The sequence below is a fragment of the Ochotona curzoniae genome, unplaced genomic scaffold (assembly GCF_017591425.1).
Source record: "Ochotona curzoniae isolate NIBS_2020 unplaced genomic scaffold, NIBS_Ocur_1.0 scaffold_4701, whole genome shotgun sequence".
Taxonomy (NCBI): domain Eukaryota; kingdom Metazoa; phylum Chordata; class Mammalia; order Lagomorpha; family Ochotonidae; genus Ochotona; species Ochotona curzoniae.
Genome location: NW_024467122.1, coordinates 55,714,483 through 55,735,438, shown reverse-complemented (window position 1 = coordinate 55,735,438; position 20,956 = coordinate 55,714,483). Strand labels below are relative to the sequence as shown.

At 44.4% G+C, this 20,956-nt stretch overlaps 1 protein-coding gene across 1 annotated transcript in view; it reads left to right on the top strand.

Annotated features, from left to right (window-relative positions):
* Positions 1–20,956, top strand: part of SHC4 (SHC adaptor protein 4) — a 137,065-nt gene that overhangs the window by 28,836 nt on the left and 87,273 nt on the right. Inside the window, exon 2 of the mRNA XM_040969336.1 lies at positions 13,612–13,682. Within this exon, the coding sequence (XP_040825270.1) occupies positions 13,612–13,682 (71 nt within the window). The remainder of the gene's footprint in view (positions 1–13,611; positions 13,683–20,956) is intronic.

The following is a 20,956-nucleotide window of genomic DNA, read 5'->3' as shown; positions in this document are numbered from 1 at the left end:
CATCCAGCTCCCTGCTTGTGGCCTGGGAAAGCAGTCAAGCACCAAAGCCTTGGGACCCTGCACCCATGTGGGAGACCTAGAGGAGATTCTAGGCTCCTGGCTTCTGATCGGCACAGCACTGGCCATTGCGCTCACTTGGGGATTGAATCATTGGATGGAAGATCTTCCTCCGTCTCTCCTCCTCTCTGTGTATCTGACTTTGTAATAAAAATAAATAAAATCTTAAAAAAATATATATATACATATATATGGTCATGTTTCAGGAGACTGGACATTTCAAGAGAGGGGTGTTAGCATCATGTGTGTAGACGTTCTTATGCATCACAGTGTGGTGAGACAGAGCAAGTATGATAGCTCTAATCCTCTTCTTGTGAAATCACTAATGCCATCAAAGATGCCCAACCCTTCTTGTCTAGTACAATCCTAATTACTTCCCACATGCAATCAACATATGGATTTAGGGATTAAGTTTCTAGTACATGAACTTTTCAGGGATGCATACCAGCTATATCTGTGGTGGTCACAGCAGCCGTTACTCAGGTCGTATTTTCAGTTACTATGGGATATAGGAACATCTGTTACCTATAGAGGCTGTCAGCCTCACCACTCTTCTTTCTCTTCATGAGATAGATTACCATGTAGAGGGAGGATTTTCATGCTGATTGGAAGCAGGAACACAGTAACTTTAATGCAGACATTTTTGGATTCCTGAGTTCATTTTCTTTTTAAATATCTCCCTAGATTACACCCATTAGGGCACAGGGGACACTGCAAGAGGATAGGCATCGTGAAGAAATTTGGGACTGACCTAAATCAGCAGACTTCTTACAAATAAGATAAAACTCAAGCTTTTAAAGTCAGTGCTCAAGATTATTGTGTGCTATCTTATGTAATTTTTTAACACATAGTTGCAGGGCTTGGAGGTTCCCATAGATGACAAACTTTTCCAGGTCAGGAAAGACATGAAAAAGAAGGCTTTCTTGCTCTCTTTTTTCTTTTTTTAAAAAAAGATTTATTATTATTATTATTATTATTATTGTTATTGTTATTATTATTGGAAAGGCAACTTTACAAAGAGAAGGAGAGACAGAGAGAAAGATCTTCCTTCCACTGGTTCATTCCCCAAATGGTTGCAATAGCTGGAGCTGAGCTGATCTGAATCTAAGTGTCACAGGCTGTTTCTAGGTCTCCCACATGGGTGCAGAATCCCAAGGACTTGGGCCATCTTCCACTGCTTTCCCAAGCCATAACAGAGAGCTGGATGGGAAATGGAACAGCTCAGACATGAAATGGCACCTGTATTTGATGCCGGTGCCTACAGGTAGAGAATTAGCTAGCTGAGTCATTGTGTTGTCCCCAGGGTAGCTTTGAACATGAAAATCTCTGAGTTCTCCACTTTGCAGCTTTTTGGCTTTGGGGCAGGGCACTGAACTTTTGAGAATCAGGTTGTCCCTTTATAAAAGGGGATCTTCCATCCATTCAGGACTCCTCATAGTGTCTTTGGGAGGATCAAACAAGGTAACTCCCATAAGAGCAGACCCAATGTGTACCTCTGGGTGTGAGGAAGTGTGGGATCACAAAGGGTCACTTTTCTGGCCATGAAGGAGCCACCCTGTTGGGACAGGTTATTCTTAGAGGAGATCATAGCCCTGCAAATGCTGCCAGCATGGTTTTTTCCACAGGGATGGTAACATCTATGCTTTGATCCATAGGCAAAGAAGAAACCGTTTCAGGTCAAAACAATCCACATGTGTAAGGGGTTTTCAATGGGCGTAGGACTGCTGGAATGAGACGGAGCGTGGCTGCCCTGTGGAATGCTGATTGTTGTCATACTTTCCCTGCCCACGGATTAAACAGGGCTTTTTTCCCCCCTTCAAATGAATTGTTTTGGATAACTGCAGGCAGCCCATCACCCAGGGTCTTAGGGTGTCACCAAAGTGCTGACAATCTGAGATCTTGGTTGTGTATTGGCATTTTGAGTACTGAAGGCACTGTTCACTGACTTCTGGGTGGTCCACTGTCAGAAAGAAATTTGGTCTGAATCGACTTAAAATTCATTATTGAATTCTAAAATTCCTCAGGAGATTTTACTTAAGATGTGATCAGCTTCACTCAGGGGACTTGGGATTTTAGGGAATAGGAAAGGCAGGGGTGTGCTTTTGCTGTGTGGTTGGGCTTTGCGTGCTTCACAGCCCTGCTCTGTGGCTCCACCAGGAGAACTTCCTGTTAGAAGGTTTCATCTTTGTTTCAGAGGATTGAAATTCCCTGGTTGCCAAGGCCCCAGTTGTGAATACATTTAGATCTTTAGGCTTTTGAATCTAGAGTGGCAGGAGGAGCTTCTAGCAAAGTGGATGTCTAGCTGCTTAAGAATACATTCTATTAATCAACCCTAGCATGTCTTAAGGAGCTGCTTGGTGCCAGACAGTATTCCAGATGTTGGGGACAGAGCAGTCTTCTTCTCTGCTACTAACTTGTCAGTGGAAGAGACAGACAACAAACGAACACATAACAGTTTCAGTAATAAGACCTCTGCAGAAAACCAAATGTAAGTGGGCAGAGAATGGCTGGGGGAGGGAAGGTTCAGCAGCTCTGTACTCTTGGATGGGAGTTGCACCTGTAAGATCATGCCTAAGAGAAGTCAGCCTTTGCCAAGACCACTTGTACCTCTTCCTTGGAGGTGTGACCAGAGTGGCCCATCTGTTGCACTCATTGCCTACCCAGCTAGATTTCCAGTTGATTGACATTGCATGGAAAGGGGGCAAGATTTGCATTCCTCTTTTAAAGGACCAAAGTTCCAACCAAAATTTGGCATTGGGAGGGCTACAGCCATCTTGACTTTAGGATTATTTTAGCTGGTGATAGTACCTCTTTAAGCAAGAGCACATTACAGATGGTCCAGTTAGGATGCAGGTTATTTTCAGACTTCCTGAGCATCGTTTCTTGGCTAATTCATTCAAATAAATCATTTATTGCACTGTAAGAGGTGCTGGGGATAATGATGACTAAGCCTCACTCTCTGCCCTTGAGGAGCCTGTGGGCCGGTGGGGGGCACAGTCGTTGAAGTGGACAAAAGGTAGCACCACACCACAGGGGTGGAATGGAGAACATTCTGGAGGCCCAAAGAAGAGTCATGAACTCTGTCTCCAGGGTGTTGGGGAAGATATCAAACAACTGGAATAATTTGTGGTACTCATTCACTTATTTGCTATTTATATTTATTTCTGGAAGTTTTTTATCAACATCACATACTGCTGATATTGCTTGTTTAGCCTCTTGTTGTTTCTAAAGAAGTATTTATTCATTTAGTTGAGAGACAAGGACCAAGGGGGGTGAGGAGGGAAATGGAAAACTCCCATGTGCTGATTAACTTCCTGAGTCCTCACAGGGGCAGCGAGATGGAGCCACGAGCCAGGGACTCAACCCAGATCTCCTAGGTGGTAGCATGCCCAGCTTTATGGGTCATCACTGCTAACTCCCAAGGTCTGAGTTTGAAATTGAATATGTGAAGCACGGGCGTCATAACTGGCATCTTAATTGCAAAGCCAGACAACCAACCCTGTCACTGCTTTTTGGAAATTATTGATACATACTTCATATGCCATAAAATTCACCCATTTAAAGTGTTTAATTCAATGGTTTTCCATATGTTCTGAGAGTTGTGATGACTTTTTAGAAAATTATCATGAGATTCAAGAGAAGTTCCATGAGTCCCTTAGCAGTCATACTCTATTCTGCTCCATCCTTTGGCTTTTTTTTTAGCTCCAAAAATTTTTGTGTTCTGGACATTTCATATAAATGTAGTCATATAGCAAATAGTCTTTTGGGAAAGCCTTCTTTTACTTAGGATAGTATTTTTGAAGGTTACACAAGTTGTAGTAGCATGTATCAGATTACATTCTTTCTTGCCAGATACTATTCCATTTCATGATATACTACTTTTTATTTAGCCATTCATCAGCTGATGGATAGCGGGGTGTTTGTACTTTTGTCTATTAAGAGTAATGTTTCTCTGGGCATTTAAGTGTTGATATTTGCATGTTTATGCTTTCTGTTCTCTTGCTCTATATCTAGGAGCAGAACTTCTGTGTTATGTGATAATTCTGGTGATTCTGACTTTTTGAAGAACTGCTGAGCTGTTTTCTCCCGTTACATTCATGCCACCCTCTGTCATGGTTCCACTTGCTCTAGGTCTTTACTGATGCTTGTTAATTTCTTGACACTTGTTATTTTTGCTTTGCTCCTTTTTAAAATAACACTAAGTCAGAGAGTGTGCAGTGGTATCTCACTGTGGTTTTGATTTACACTGAACATCTTTAATGTACTCACTGGCCAATTGTCTGTCTTCTTTGGAGGAATGTCTATTATGATCTTTTGCTAATTTTAACATAAGGTTAGCATGTACTTAAAAAGTTGAAAGGTAGATTTACAGAGAGAAGGAGAGTCAGAAAGTGAGAGAGATCTTCCATCTGCTGATTTACTCCCCAAATGGCTACAACAGCCAGAACTGAGCCAATTTGAATCAGGAGCTTCTTCTAGTTCTCCCATGTGGGTGCAGGGGACCAAGGATCTGGGCCATCTTCCACTGCTTTTCCCAGCCACAAGCAGGGAGCTGGATTAGAGCAGCTAAGGCACAAACTGTCACTCATATGGGATACTGGCACCAGGTGGAGGATTAGCCTCTTGAACCATGGCACTGCCCCCTTGCTTTATTGGTTATGTTCTTTGAGGTACAGAATGTTTTAACTTTCATGAAGTTCAGTTTATCTTTTTTTTTCCTATTGCTTATGAGTTTGGTATAATCTCTAAAACACTTACCTAGTTCCAGGTCCTGATAATTCCTGACTATTTGGTTTTAAAGTTGTATAGTTTGGACTTGTATTTGGATCTTGCAACCATTTTGAGTTTATTTTTGCAAGTACTAAGAGGCAGAGGGTCAATTTCATTATTTGTATATAAATGTCTGTTTGTCCCAGTGCTTGTTGTTGAAATGGCTTCCTTTTCCTATTGAATTATTTTGGCATCCTTACTGAAAATTAGTGAAATGAGGTTTTGTTTCTTTTCCATTGATCTTTATGTCTATGCTTATGCCAGTATCACAGTTATTTGATTTTGTAGATTAGATAGTAAGTTTTAAAACTGGGACATACAAATCCCCTAACTTTGTTTTTTCTCAAGCTTTATGGTCTATTCCTTGAATTTCCACAAGGGTTTTAGAATTCATTTCTGCGAAGAAGCCTTCTGGAATTTTGATACAAATTGTATTAAACCAGTAGATGAATTTTAGAAATATTTTAATCTTAACAATGTTCTGATGAATATGGGAGGTCTTTTTATTTGTTTAAGTCTTAAATTTATTTCAATAATATTTTATAATTTTCAGTATGTTTTATATTTATGTTACATTTATTTGCAAATATTTTATTCTTTTTGATTATATTATAAATGAAACTGTGTTTATAAGGTTGGTTTTAGATTGCTCATTGGGACTTGTTGGCTTTAAAAATTAGGAAAACTCACAAATGAAGTTTTGATATCCAAGTTCTTCTGAAAACCATGAGATTTGACTTTCAAAATGCAAAGATTTAGAGAAAGCAGACTCAATCTCATCCACATTGAATACAATATGGTTCCAAGTTTGTTTTAATCTAGCTATGTCTTATATCTGATTTAATCTTGCATTAATATCTCTATTATTAGATATTGAGTTTTTAAAGATTTATCTATTTTTATTGGAAGGGCAGATATACAGAGAGGAGAAGAGACAGAGATGAAGATCTTCCTTCTGATCGTTCACTCCCCAAGCAGCCGCAACAGCTAGAGCTGAGCCAATCCAAGGCCAGGAGCCAGGAGTTTCTTCCAGGTCTTCCACACGGGTGCAGGTTCTCAAAGCTTTGGGCTGTCCTCGACTGCATTCCCAGGCCACTGGCAGGGATCTGGATGGGAAGTGGGGCTGTCAGGATTAGAACCGGTGCCAATATGGGAACCTGGTGCATTCAAGACGAGGACTTTAAGCACTACGCAATCGTGCTGGGCCCTAAATGTTGAGTTTTTGTCCTTTAGAATGATTCTTTAGAGAAATGTAGGTTATATGAGGTTTAATTTGAAAGAGGGGATAATAGCAACATCTTTAATGCAATTAGTTTTTTATATACCATCATTTATTTTATTTTTTATAATGATTACATGGTGGATCAGGGTGGGAAGGATCAAGGTTTAGGGAAAATTGGGTATATTCAATGCTTCCAAATTTACTATTTCTTATTGTTTCTGGTGGAAGGGGAGAGACAAAGGGGGAAACCGCTCATGACTTTCCATACATCCCAATTACCCAGGGATGAGAAATTGCCACCTCATATCAACCCAGAGTCTCAATGTGTATATATTCTGAAGGTTCTGTCCAGGTGGTTTGGATATTTCTGAAATGTTGCCAATTCTACCAATCTGAGGATGATATCACCTTCCCAATGTCCATTGGTTCTATTGACTGAAATTTTTTGCTGTCATCATTTGTTTGGGGTAGCTGTCCAGTTCTATTCTGTTACAGTACTAGGTGAGCTGCCATATTCTCATTTTACAACAGAGCCCGTGCCCACTGCTCCACCTTTTTCATTGAGTAGGACATGTTCTTGCAGGTGAGTCCAAGTGCCAGGCATTCCAAGCATTGCTGGATCCCTCAGCCCTGGGGTTCACAAATCCAATATCCACCTAGTAGGCGTTCCCAGGTTCCAGACCATGAGACCCAAGTTCTGTCAGATCCCCCAACCCTGGGGCTCATGAACCTGGCACCCATCTAGTTAGGCAGGCCCCAAGACCTGGGCCAGGCAACCCAAGCCCCACCGAATCCCCCTTCCCTGGGCTCATGACCTGACACCACATAGTAGGTGGGCCTCCGGACCTGGGCCAGGTGACCCAAGACCCACCTGATCCCCCACCTCTAGGGCTCATAAACCCAATACCCACCTCACAAACAGGTCCCAGGTTCTGGGCTAGCCGATCCAAGTCCCACCAGATCTGCCACCCCTGGGGCTCACAACCCTGACACCCACCTAAAAGGCAGGCCTCAGGATCTGGGCCAGGTGACCCAAGCCCCACCAGTTCCCCCATCTCCAGGGCTCAGAAACTCTGTCCCCACCACGCAGGTGGACCCCAGAACCTCAGCCAAGTTACCTGAGTCCTATCAGATCCTCTATTCCTGGGACTTATGAACCTGGGCCCCACTGGGCCCAGGCTGGCATGAGTCACCTCACCTCAGCATCCACAATTGTGCAGCCTGGCCTAGTCTAGTCTGTCACCTGTTCCAGCTCCTATTGGTAGGTACTGCAGCCAGTCTCAGCCCAGTCTGATTGCTGTCCCAGTCCTAATGTGAACTGGCTGGTGTTGTGGCTTGATTTGGCTCCTCCTGCCCCCTGCCCTGGGTTTTAGATTTGCCAGTGGGTGTTATGTGCTGGCCCAGAGTGGTCTATCCAGACTTGACCTGCATGTATGCCATTGGTACTGTAACCTGGCATGGTCTGGGCTGCTTGTTGCCTTGCTTCTTGTGCTCACCTGCAGGGACTGCGTTCCAGTGAAGGAGTTTCCCAAGTACCTCCATTGAGTCTCCTCCCAGTGGCAGTTCTCTTGCATACCAGTGGATCATTGGCACAGGTTGACTTTGTCCACCTCCTGCCCTGACAAGAACAGTGGCCTTGCTCAAACAGCCACAGCCATTCTGGTTCTTGTTGCTGGTTGTTGAAGCCTAGCTATATCTGGTCTGCACCCAGACACAGCTTTTACGTAGTTCAGTGAGAGTCAAGATCTAGCCTGGCCTGTTCTACAACCAGCCTAGCTCTCATGAGTACCAGTGGGGGCTTGAGTCTAGCCCAATCTGATGCTCCACAGTCCCAGTGCACACCTGCACTAGTGCAAGCTGTATGCATGTCCAGCCAAGCCTGCTGCCCCCAGTCCTACTCTTATCCTCACCAGTGGGAACCCCAACCCAACTGGGGTGCCACGTTAGCTCCATCAAGGCCTGACCCCATCTGCAGTTCTTGGGTGAGCCAGCAGAGACTGTAGTTCCACAGGGGTGAGCCCACATTTCCCCTACAGATTCTGCTATCACACCCACTTCTCTCATTCTTGTTCTCCCCTCCAAACTAATTTGCTGTCAGTCCCCTGCTTACATACGCATATCATGGCCTTGTCTATAGAAGACCCTCAGCTGTAATTCCTAACCTTGACATAAAAACCACAGGTCATCTCTCATTACCACCTGTGAGATCCTGCCATTCCCCTGTAAATCAAGACCCTTCAAACCATGAGAGTGTGCTGCCAGGCAACCAAAGGGGCTTTGCCCAGTGCAGTTGAGCCTGGGCTGCTTGAGCCCTTGCGGGGAGTCAAGAGGCACAGCTACAGGCACCTATGAAGGTAAAAACAAACAAATGAACAAACGAACAAACAAACAACCAACCAAGATCGGTGGTCCCGGATGCCCGCCAAGTATCCCTCCTCCACCACCCCAGCCAGAGAGCCAGTGTGCTCAGCTGTATGTAGCTGAGACAGAGTGTGCCTGAACTGGGAGGGTACAAGTTAGGGCAGAGTGTGTTGTTGAGGGAAGAAAACAGGGTAGAAATGAGCGAGACACAGAGATCAAAAGGAGAGGGCTCACCCACTCTTTGGAGGGGGGATTTTAAAGGAAGGGGAGAGTTAAATTTTCTGGCTTATATAATGAGGTAGATTAATTAGCTATTGTTGAGATTAGAAATGGAGTAGATGAATCAATTGGATGTGTTAAATTTGAGATGCAAGTAGAATATTCCTGTGTTTATACTGGCCTGAGGGTATGAAGGGAGGAAGGGCACTGTGCTCAGGTGAGGTGTGACAGGGGCTAAATGGGAAGGTTGCCTATGCCACCATTTTATTAACCAACCCTGGATGCCCTGGGCAAAGGGATCCAGTGTCCTCATCACGAGGTTGGGGATTCGGGAGTGCCTTCTGTCTCATATGCCACTCCTACAGGTCCCCAGAGCCTTTCGAAGTCGCATCTGAGTTTACCCTGTGTCCCCCTAGTCACTGCACTGTTAGTAACTGGGCAGACCCCAGGGAGGGAGCCAGCTAGATAAGCCCTTCTCCTGCTTCTTCTGTTACCCAGAGCCCCAGTGATGACTGCAGACTCTGGAATCCATGGTGATTCTGTCTCAGTGAATACGTGAAATGGAGCCAGGCACTTCCCTTGAATAGGCTTTAATTTCCTCTTCTATTAAATGGAGTTAACAACAATGACCAAGCTCGTAAAAAGAAAAGTCATTATTTTCTGTGGTTGCCGGGTCTTTCTGGGGCTAGGTTGCTTAAGAATGGAGACGTCGTCTTGTGCCAATCTTCATTTAATGCATGAAGGCAAAGGCATTGTCATCTCCAGTTTATATTCAATACACAAAATGCCTCCCTCTAGCCTTGCTGTTCGGCTGCTGCCTGCCACCTCAGCCACCTAAGCCGAAGAAGCAGGCAGGTGATTTTTAGGCACCACCACTCCCTACTTCCTTACAGCAATGATTCCCAGTGCCTACCAATGGGAAGACCACCTACATTCTGACTTTGAGATAATTGGGACAGAGATTGATTGTGGCTTTTCTAATATGTGCCTGTGCTCAAGGGGAATTGCCCTCATTGTCAGTCCCTTCAGGCTATGACTTTAATTTTTTCAGAACCTTCCATCATATCATATCGAGGCTGGCAGCAGGTGTCATCTTTGCTGGTGCTGACATAGACAGGTGTGTGAGGCACAACTCATTGATAAGAGGGGAAGGCAATCCTGGAGCTCCAAGAGGGTTGGGGCAGTGGGCAGGAAACTGCTTCAGGAGGCTGTAGATAAGGCCGTTATCACTGGGTCGGTTTATTGGGTCAATTGCTACTACTCTGACATTATCCTTCAGGTAGGATTTGCACTTCCTCAGCCTTGGAGTGTCTCCATGCTATCTGGCTCCCTTTGTTATCTCCTCAAGTTAGTCATGCAGCCTACTATCCGAACCTACTATGCCAAACACTCAGGGCTCTCTGCTCCCAGCCTACAGACTGTATCAGAAGTCAGCTCTGTTCTTCTACTTGCCTACTTGCTACAATCCCCACTCTGTTTTGCTTGCTTGCTGCCAGTTGCCAGTGAGGGATAATCAAAGTCACAATGTGGAGTAAAGAACCAAGAAGCTCGCAGCCCTGCCTGGAGTCCCTGCCCTATGTGGCCTAAGTCTTCCCTGGAGGCTACCCACACATCATCACCTCCCTCACTCTCTCCCACTTTGATTTTCATCTTAAAGGTTCAGTAGTGTTGAAGCCTCGAGGCTGCTTTCACTCTTCCAACCAATATTTACTGAACACCTGCCAGATTCTAGGCACTGTCCCAGGGGCTGGGGATGTAGTGGTGGTCATGGTCCCTCCTAGGGGCAGGGGCTGACAGCCAGGGAATGCAGACAGATAACCAATGGACAAATGGACATATCAACGAATCACTCTGAAGATGGGAAGGTGACTTGTTGGGGCTGTGATGAGGTGGTAGGAGGGGGAACGGGAGTGTCATTTTAATTGAAGCCTGAAGTGTGGCAAGGAGTCAGTCCTGCAGAGCAATGTTGGAAGAGCTGGGCAGAGGGAAGAGGAAGGACCCAAGCCCTGTGTTGGGAAAGAATGGGGCACATTTGAGGTGTTGAAAGGAGTCTGATCTAACCACAGAGTCTGGGGTGAGAGACACAGATAGGGCAGAAGGAATAAACAGAGGGCAAAAAGGGCAGTTTAAAGTGAGTTTATGGCAATGCATTTATTGTTCTTTTCAGTAGGCTATGTGATAGATTATATTGAGAAGAGATTTCCACCTTTCTCTTAGGAGATTTGTGTATCTGTTTGAAAGACAGAGAGAGGGAGCATGCAAGAGAAAACAGGTATCCTCTCTCTGTTGGTTCACTTCCCAGATAGCCACCACCGCAAGGGCTGTGCCAGATTGAAACCAGGAACCAAGAACTCCACCCAGATCTCCCGTGTGAGTGGCAGAGGTCCAAGAACTGGTTCATCTTCTGCCTTCCCAGGTGCATTAGCAGGAAGCTGAGTTGAAAGAGGAACAACCAGGACTCAAGCATGAGATGCCAGTGTTGCATGTGGCAACTTTACCCACTGCACCACTATGCCAGCCCAGTGCATTTGTTTTCATATTGGATACTAGAGGAGTGACATGATCTGATATGTATTTTTGAAAAGACTTTGTGGCAGGGTGTGAAAAATGTAGGTGCTTGGTCACCTTTTCAAAAACTATATAGCTGGGAACTAATGCTGTGGTGTAGTGAGTTAGTAAGCCATGGCCTGCAATGCTGGTAAACCATATGCGTGCCAGTTCCAGACTCAGCTCCCTGAGACTCAGCTCCATGCAGATGATAGTCCACATACTTGAATTCCTGAATACAAGAGGGAAACCAGAGGAAGCTCCAGGCTCCTGGCTTCTATCTGGCCCAGCCCTGGCTATTGTAGCCATTTGGGCAGTGAGCCAGTGGATCAAACATCTCTCTGTCTCTCCTCTTCTCTCTGTAACTTTGCCTTTAGAATAAATTATATATATATATATGTGTGTGTGTGTGTGTGTGTAAAATATCTTTTTTTTTTTTGAAAGTACACAGTGAGAAGGCATTACCTTGTCTTAAGTAAGTGATTTGCAGCCTTAGAGAAAGATGACATTGAGTTTTATACCAACAGGGAGTCTTGAGAAAGCAATGTGTAGCCCAAACCTGCTCCCCAGCCTGTGTATGGGGAGTCTATTGTGTCCTAGGCTAGAGGCCTGTGTGGTAGGGGAGCAGGTTATGCTCTGCGGTGAGGAGAGGACCCTGGAAGGGGAAGTCAGAACCTCCAGGGAGGATATGCAAGCATTTTCCTCAGTCGGCTTATATGTGGAGCCTGGCTCCTCAGAATCCTTCATGACAGTTTTGAGAGGAGCCTTCCACCCTCTAAATTGAGCTCTCTATTCCCAGTAAGTTTTCTTTCTATTGAAAAGAGTTCTCCGGGCATCACTTACTTCCCTGTGATACCCAAGTCTAAGTTAAGTATGACTGGGATAGGATCAAACACTCAGAATATCTTTTTGCAACTATATTGAAGACCCTAAGAGAGATGTAATTGACTGGGGTCTGTCTGAGAATGTTCTAGCTAATGTTTTCTGCCCAACACTAGGCTCAAGGCCACATTTGTGCACTTAGCTGCTGTTAGGATGTTAAACCTATGGACATAACTGCTTAGAAATACTGACGTGTCTGGAGGAGGTGCCCTCTTCACCCCCTGTTTGGCTCCTGCCATCTTTCCACAATGCTGTTGCCATTTCCACGCAGGGAAACACTTAGGATGCCAAAGGAAACCTGAACTGGAAGCATACCATTCCCAAAGGGCTGACAGATCACTTTGAATCAGATTGCTTGACTTGTCATATCAGGTACAAAGCAAGAATGAGAAATGCATGCTTTGTTCAACCAAGGCTATGCAAAGGACTGACTCCCACAACCACACCTGGTGAAGCTATACAGAAGACCAAATCTGCAGCTCTAGACTCCAGGAGCCAGAATTCCATGTCTGACTGCCAGCTTGTTATTTCTTGGATACCCCCTCCACTGTCTTGTCATCAGTGTGTCCCAAACTAATTCATCATCTTCCCCTTCCTGTTGATGGCATCACTGTTCCCTCTGCCACCCTGGCTGGATACTTCTGAGTCATCCTTGACTCATCCTTCTCGTTTATTCTCAGTATCAGATCAATCACTGGGTCTTGTAGTATCTATTTCTGTGATACCACTTGAATCTGTCCCCTCATGCCTCTTGCCACCATCCCTCCTCACTGTGGGCTGTCATTACTTCCCCTCTGACAAGAGGTTCCTAACTTATTCCCTCACTCTTATCCCACCTTTCTACTGCTTAAACCCACATCCAATCACATCATGCTGTTGCCATCAGCTAGGCATGGCTCTCCACCATGGTCATATTAGATACGAATCATTCAGAAATCAAAATCCCTTTATTAGGGCTCCTTAATCAACCTAAATGTCCAAATCACTTTGGCAAGAGATGACTTTTTTCTTTTCTTGTACTTCCTGGAGCTTTCAAAACTTGTTAAGATCTTGTTTTAGTTGCATTTCTATATGCATGCTATCTCTTTAGAAGCTTCAGTGTTCCTATATGATTTGTCATATTTATCTTTGTTTCCTCTGATGCTTGGGTTTCTGTCTGTCCTAGGCATTGTTCTAAAAACCTTACATTGTGAAATAACCGTCTCGATTCCAATGGGATCCCCCTTTTGTTAATGATAAAACTGTGATGCAGAGAAGTTGAGTAACTTGTTGAGGTTCCACAAAAAAGTGGCAGAGCTAGAATGTAGACCCACCTGGTCTGACCCCAGAGTCCATGCTTTTAACCATGTTAGGTTTGGCTGTCTGCATCTAAGACATTCTAGCTTGGATTTAGCTGATGTTTCAAAAGTAAACTGAGACACAAAGCTTGTGTCCACTAATGGTCAATGGTAGGTAAGTGTGCAAGTGTGACTCGAAGTTTCCTCAGAAGTCCCTATGTAGTTAATGGGCAGCTTATTGGTATTGTCCCACTCATGCTTCTGTTTTTCTTGCAGTACATGGGCTGTATTGAAGTGCTGCAATCAATGAGGTCACTGGATTTTGGAATGAGAACTCAAGTTACAAGGTAAGAGATAAAGCATGAGAGGGGTTTTTAAGACTGTAGTAAAGTCTTCACAGCAAGCCTTCACTCATTGTGAGTTTTATGCATGTGACTGGCAGGTAGAACACTACCCAGGGACCTTGGATGAGTGGCTTTATTTATCATATAAAAAATTTCCCAGATATGTGGCAGAGCATCCACGCCCTGTGTGAAGATTAGTAAGATGCTGAAGTATTCAACAACAGCTGGTTTCCCAGGTACCAAAAGTATTTAAACTGCTGCCTAGAAATAGGACATTATAGAAAGTCAGATCTGTCAAGGACATAGCTGAAAGTAAGACCAGGCAAAAGCTCTCCCCATTTACTGCATTTCTCTGAGGACCTGCTCATGCCTTGTCTGGGGGCCTCCCAGATAAGGGGAGCAGTTCATCCAGGGGGAGCTTTACCCAAGCTAACCCCAGGCAGCTTAGGGGGAGAAAGCAGAATCCTTGTTATGTGAAACTCAGTTCAGAAGTAGAAATGTAAGACATGACTCATTAAAGCCAAGTTCCAAGCAATGATGGAAAGGAAAGAGAGTGAATGCTGACCTCTGTAACTGGAGAATAGCAGGGTGGGAGAGGAGCTGAGAGGATAGGATTGATGCGTGATTCAGAATGGACTTGGGTATCCACTGTATATGGTGCTAAGGGTGTCTTGGGTATGCCATAGTGTCTACCTGCATCTGTGCTCTTAGGCCATCTGTTCTGAAGGTGAATGATCTCATTAGGATCAGAGGATAATGTTCATGCCATGGAATTCTATCCTTAGAAATAGTGTCTTGTTAAAAAAATTTGGAAAACAGAGCTGCCAACTTTTTTGTTATTGTAACAAAATGCCTGACTCAGGCTGGCCTGTAAAGAAGGAAGTTTGTTTTGGATAGTGATTCTGTGGGTCCAGAGTTCAGACAGGGCTTGGCAAGAGTCTTCTGTGGCTGCATCCCATATGGTGTTAACAGGTGCTTCTCTCTGTGTCTCTCTCCCTTTCCTTCTAAAGTGACCCATATCTAATCACAAGGGTTCTACCCATGAGTTAATCTAATCACGGAGTACAATTACCAAGACTTTGGGAATGAGGCATGAGTTTAAGGAGGTAAATTGTGAAACATTGCTCCTTGTCAGAGTCTTGGTATCCAAGAGTGGTAAATACTCTCAGAGGACCTGGGCTGTTGTTTGAGAAACTCACTTGATCTTGAGATGCTATAAACTTACTTAATCTCACCATTTCATTTTGTTGTATTCTTGTAGCACAACATAAATGAGGATCTCATCAGTTGCTGGGATCCCTAACGTTCACCTTATGAAATGTTGATTTGGACCCTTTGCCTTAAAATACATCAGGCTTTGTTTTTCCAAAACTCTCAACAATCCTTGTAGAGTCAAACAAGTGAAATATAATCCTGCTTTTTTGTTTTTTAACACTTGGTCCCTATCTCAGTCTCCAGCATGTGGAAGATCTTTAGTGGGATTTGTTGAATAAATACATGGCCCACCTGACTACACTTTCAGAATTTCCAGACAACTAGAATATTTCTTCTTTCTCTATTTAAATCACTTTCACCTTCTCGGCTGTTCAGTTGTTGTTCCAGTGATGTTTCTAAAACACTTCCCATCTGTTAGTTCCACATGTGAGTTTTATTTCATTTTGAATAATTATAAAAATTATTTATTAACCAACACTGTGGTATGGCATGTAAAGCTGCTGCCTATAGCACTAGCATCTGATATGGAGTTCCCAACCTCCAAAACTGTAGCTAACAGGTTTCTGTTATTTAAAAATTTCTACTGTATTATATTTTGTTATAGCAGCAGGAGGATTAATTTTTCTGTCCTTTTACCCATATTTTCATTGACTCATTCTGTTACTTACATGTTTATGGCATGCCCCTTAAGTGCCTGACACTATTCAAGAATTAAGGCTCCAGGGTTCAGCATTGTGGCATAGTGAGTTAAGTTGCAGCTTGGGATGTCTTCAATTCCCACTGGTAAGCATGAAAATAAGGGCTGGGGAGGTGAGCCTAGTTAGACAGGCAGTGGCACCTGCTGGCATGAGTGCGTGCTGGAGGGTGGAGTTGGTTGGAATGAGTTAGGCTTCAATACCCAATCGTGTGTGTGAGAGCTGAATGTGAGGTGGGACAAATCAGACCAGTCCACTGCATAGCACAGGAACTGGGGCTGGATACCAGTCCAGTAAGGGGACCATTCTGGGCTGTAGTTCCTGATGGTGTTATGTGAGGGCCACATGTATGGTGGGCAGGATTGGCCTGGGCCACAGCACCCACTGGTTTGTGTTAAAGATGGGGCAGGAGATACATCTTACCTAGCAATTGCAATTACCAGAGTGGATGCAGGCTCATGTGGATGATAGAATGAACTGAACCCCATGCAGGCAGGTACTCACACAAGAGATAGGTCTGAGAACACCTCAGACGGGATTTCTTTGAGGATCTTGCCAACTAAACCATTGGACTTGGAATTCCAATCATGGGGAGAATGGCAGGACCAATGGTCTGACCCATGGAGCATGCTCCACATTGGGGACCTTAGGATGATATCGTGTGACTATTCCTCATCCTCAGGTATTGATGTGATTGGGAAGCTAGGTGTGTCTTCTCCCCTTATCTCTCTTTCCCCCGGATGCAGGAAGAAGGATCTTCTGATCCTGGACCCTTCCCACTCTAATCAGCTATGTAAACATCATCAAAAATAAGACAAAAGGAAAGAAAATGAATGTACAACATTAAAAAAAATTAGACTGCTGGCTGCAATCCAGGGTACTCTGCTTCCTGAACCAGCTCCCTGCTAACATGCCTGGGAGGCAGCAGAAGATGGTTCAACCGTTTGAGTACCTCTCTCCCATGTAGAAGACCTGGTTGGAGTTCTTGTCTCCTGAGTTTAGCTTGACCTAACCCTAGCAGTGGCAGTTATCTGGGGAGTGAAACAGTGGACAGAAAATCTCTCTTTCTTTTACTCTACCTTTCTATAAACAACTATATAAATGTTTAAAAAGAATTAAACATCTAGTAGTCAATAAAACAAAACCCAAAACCTCTGCCTTATAGAAGGAAATAAGAGGAGAGAGATACAAGCGTTTGGCTTTTAAATTTTACTTTATAGTTATAAAAATCCTGCAAAGTTTATTCATAATCCCATCTAGAGATGAGTTTTTAAAATTTAGAAATCTCATCAGCTTTATTGCTTTTCTTTTTCTTTTATTCACTTTATGAATAAGATTCACTTTACGTTAATTAAGGTTTCATGGCATGGTATGTATAGGTAGAAAGTCTAGTATCATGCTGTACGGGTATATTAACATATTTCACAATGAGAATCCTACTTTTATTCAGGAGTGGAGATGTGTACTGTAATGTAACTTTACTTCCCAGTGTGCTGGCCTCTGTTAAATGTTTATCTAAGATAGTACACATATATACTTGATTACCTGTATCTGTTGAATTTGTAATTTGCCTAAAGGCTGTATTGATCAGAGGATGGCATCTTCCAGCATTCTGGGTTTGGGGATATCTTTATAGTCTTTTCCCCCTATATATAAGATTATAATAATTTTATAGCATTGTCCATATTTTCCATATACAATTTCTCACACAATGAACATGTTCCTGTTGCTAGATATTTGAAAATGCTTGGCATTGTGGTAAGATACATATAATATAAAATCCACCATTGTAAATGTTTTGAGAGTAGGTCTCAGTGCCATCAAGTCATTCACATTGTACAACTGTCACCACTTCTCTGCAGAGCCTTTTTATCTGTGCTCAGTAGAGAAAGTTCCCTAACTTCTGCCCTACAACTTCTAACATCCACACTTCTGTTTTCTGTGTCCGAATTCGATTGCTTGAAGTAGCTCCTGTAAGTGAAACCATGAAGTTCTTGTCCTTTTCTGCCTGCCTTAATGCACTTAGGACAATGTCTTCAAGCCTTCAAGCTTTCCAAACTGTAGCTTGTGTCAAAATATCATTCTTTTACAGATGAGGGCTGTCCTGTTTTGTGTAGGTGTGCTACATTTTTCTTATCTATGGATCAGTTGATCAATATTCTTTGTGGCTGTGTATCATTTTCTTACTTTTCACCATTTTTTTGCATTTTATAAATTTTATTTTTGGTGATGTTTATATAGTTGAGAAAGATGCATGCCCATGTGGAACACCAATTAGGGTGGGAAGAGTCAAGGAACAGGAGAAAGTGGATGAGACCATTGTTTCCAATGTTCTTTTTCTTCTTCCCCTCTCTGGAGGAAGAGGGGAGATAAGGGGAGAAGCCACCACCAGCATCCTAATCACATCAGTATCTGGGGATAGGGGATGGCTCCCCATTGTCATCACAGGGTCTCCAATGTTCCTGCTCAAGTGGTTTTGATAGTTCTGAAATGCTGTTGATTCTATTGCTTTAAGGATAAGGAAATCCTTCCAAGGTCCATTTGCTGACATAATCCACTTCAGAGTCTCCATTCACCCAGTTATTGCTGTCACACTTGACTTGGATAGCTGATCAATTTGATCTATCCTCCATCGTATGCTATGGTAATAGATGTCCTCTGCAGGCCCAATGGACTATCATATCCCCCATGGGTATCTGGGCATGCTGCCCACTGCACTGTCTTCAGCAACTGAGGAGGCTTATTTCTGACTCATGTATTCCACGGTCAGATCTCCCCATGGTTGGAGTTCTGAGTCCAGTGGTGCAGTTGAGGGAGGCCTCCACAGAAATTTTGGCTGATATGATCCCAGATCTGACTCCTGTGTATGCTAGCCATTACGGGGTCTGGCTTAGTCTGTCACCTACATTGACCTACACACACACTAGTGGTTGCAGTTGCGGAGTCGGTTCTGTCTCTAGCCCCATCTCTTACACAAACCAGTGGATGCTGCAGCGCAACCCAATCTTATTTTTCATATACTAGGCCCTCATGTATACCAGTGGAAGCTATAGCCCAGTCAGGACAATCTCCAATAGCCCCAACCAAGCCTGCTCCCAGCCCCAGTTCCTGCATAAGCCAGTATGTGCAACAGACCGATCCAGCCTGTCCTGCATCACATTCAACTTTTGTACATATCAATGGGTGGTACAGTCCAGCTCAGGCCAACTGACTGCACTTTCCTGCCCACACTTAGCTGGTGGGTGCTACTGCCTGCCCAGCCAAGTCCACCTACAGTCCTGTTTCTCATGCTCACCCATGGGAAATGCAGCCCATCAGAGAGGTGTCCATGGTTTGCCTGCTAGGCCCATTTCCAGCCCCAGATCTTGAACTTTCCAGATGGTTCTGCAGTCTAGCATGAGAGGGTTTCCCCCATTTCCCAGCAGTTTCTAGTTGATGCTGCGGCAAGGCTCAGCCAGTCTGCACTTACTTTGGCTCATGCAAACTCCAGTGGATATATTCGATTAGCCTAACCTGTGTTTTTCCCCTAACCCCGTTCACTTGCAGGCCAATGGGTGTTGTAGCCCTGCCTAGCCTGGTCTGCCCCTGGTCCCCATTCTTATGTTCACCAGCAGGAATAATACTCCAGCAGGGAAATCCTTGTTGCACCCCCTACCAGGTTTGCCACTTACTGTGCTGGACCTTACATGTGCTGTTGTGTGCTATAGCCTGGTCTGGCATGGTCCACCTCACCTTGGTGTTCACCAGTAGGTGCTGTAGCCTGGCCCACTTCCAGCTCATGTTTGTGGGTGCTGCAGCCTAGCCCAGCCCAGCCAGCCCCCAGTCCTGGCCCTAATGTGAATTGGTTGGTGTTGCAGCCTGACCCAGACAGTTCTGCACCCTGTCCTAGTTTTTACATCTGCCAGTGGGTATTAGGAACTGGCCCAGCCTGGGTCTGCCCCCAGACCTGAGCAACACATATGCTGTTGGGTACTGTAACTTGGCCTGGTCTGGGCTGTTCCAGGTCTTAATTCTTACATCATCTGCGGGGACTATACCCCAACAGAAGAATACACTAAGCTCCCTCTTAGGTCTCCTCCCAGTAGCAGATCTCATGCACAATGGTGGATGCTAGATCCAGCCTGACTTGGGTCTCCTCCTTTCTTGGCAGTTACAGCAGCATTGCCCAACCAGCCTTGCCCTGGGACCCCATCCCTCCACCCAGCTATGATTCAGGCATGTTAACAAGTCCCCAAGCCCAGTCTAATGGCACACCACACCAGTATGCCCACCTTGGGCCCTAATATTACCCACTCCCCAACTTGCCTGCCAGGGACCTAAACATGTGGAGGAGTTCCCAGGCCTGTTCTGCTCTGCTGGCTCTCAGCCTGAGTCCCCAGATCCCTCTGAAGCTACCTAGATGCTGCTGTGGTGGAAGGATGGCACCTAGGTCACGGAGGAAGGATCCCTCACTATCACTGTTTTAAAAGTTTATTTGAAAGGCAGAACCTCTGGGCAAGGCTGAAGCCAAGGTCTGACCACTGGCCTTCCACCAAGGAGTGTCAGGGATCCAAACACTGGAACCATTTTTGCTTTTCTAGGTGTGTTAGCAGGAAGCCGGATTGAAGGTGGAGCAACCAGGATTTGAAGCTGCGCTCTAATGTGGGATACTGGGTTGTGCTTGGACAACTTAACGAACTATGTTGCAATGCCAGCTCTGACTTTTCATTAGTAGGAATAATGCTGTGGTGACCATTTTATCTAGATCTCTTAAGTCAAATTAAATACTTTGAAAGTTTTGGATGTATATTTTAGATTAGTCTGTAGAACTGTTCTCCTTGATACTGCTTCCTCTGATCTATCTATCTATCTATCTATCTATCTATCTATCTATCTATCTATCTATCTATCTGTCTATCTATCTATCCATCATCCTTTGTACTTGTTTTTAAAAATCTTCATGAACTTTGTGAAATTTCCACAATCAGTTGAAGGCTGGCTTCCTTTTCTGTCATAAAGATTCAGTTTGCGACCCACATACACCCCTGAAGTGGTGGTCTAATAGGGTATCTAGCTGTGTAATTGGAAAGGCCTCCCTTAGAAGACATTTGAAAATCTAGCCAAAAGAGTAGCTGGGGCAAGAGAGCTTAAAGTAGAAGAAAGGGAGATACCCATGAGCTTTGCTGCTCCTTGCCACCAAGTCTCAGTCAGTTTTGTCAGGGTGGGAAACAGTACCTGCCTTTTCTCCAAAGAGTGGATGTGGAAGCCACTAAATGGACCCCAGCATATGAGGAGGAGGAGCTGAAGAGGGGAGAAGATCCAGCTCAGTGCTGCCCTTTGATGTCTGTTGATCCCAATTGAAGTCAAGTGACTCCAGCCCCCAGTTGT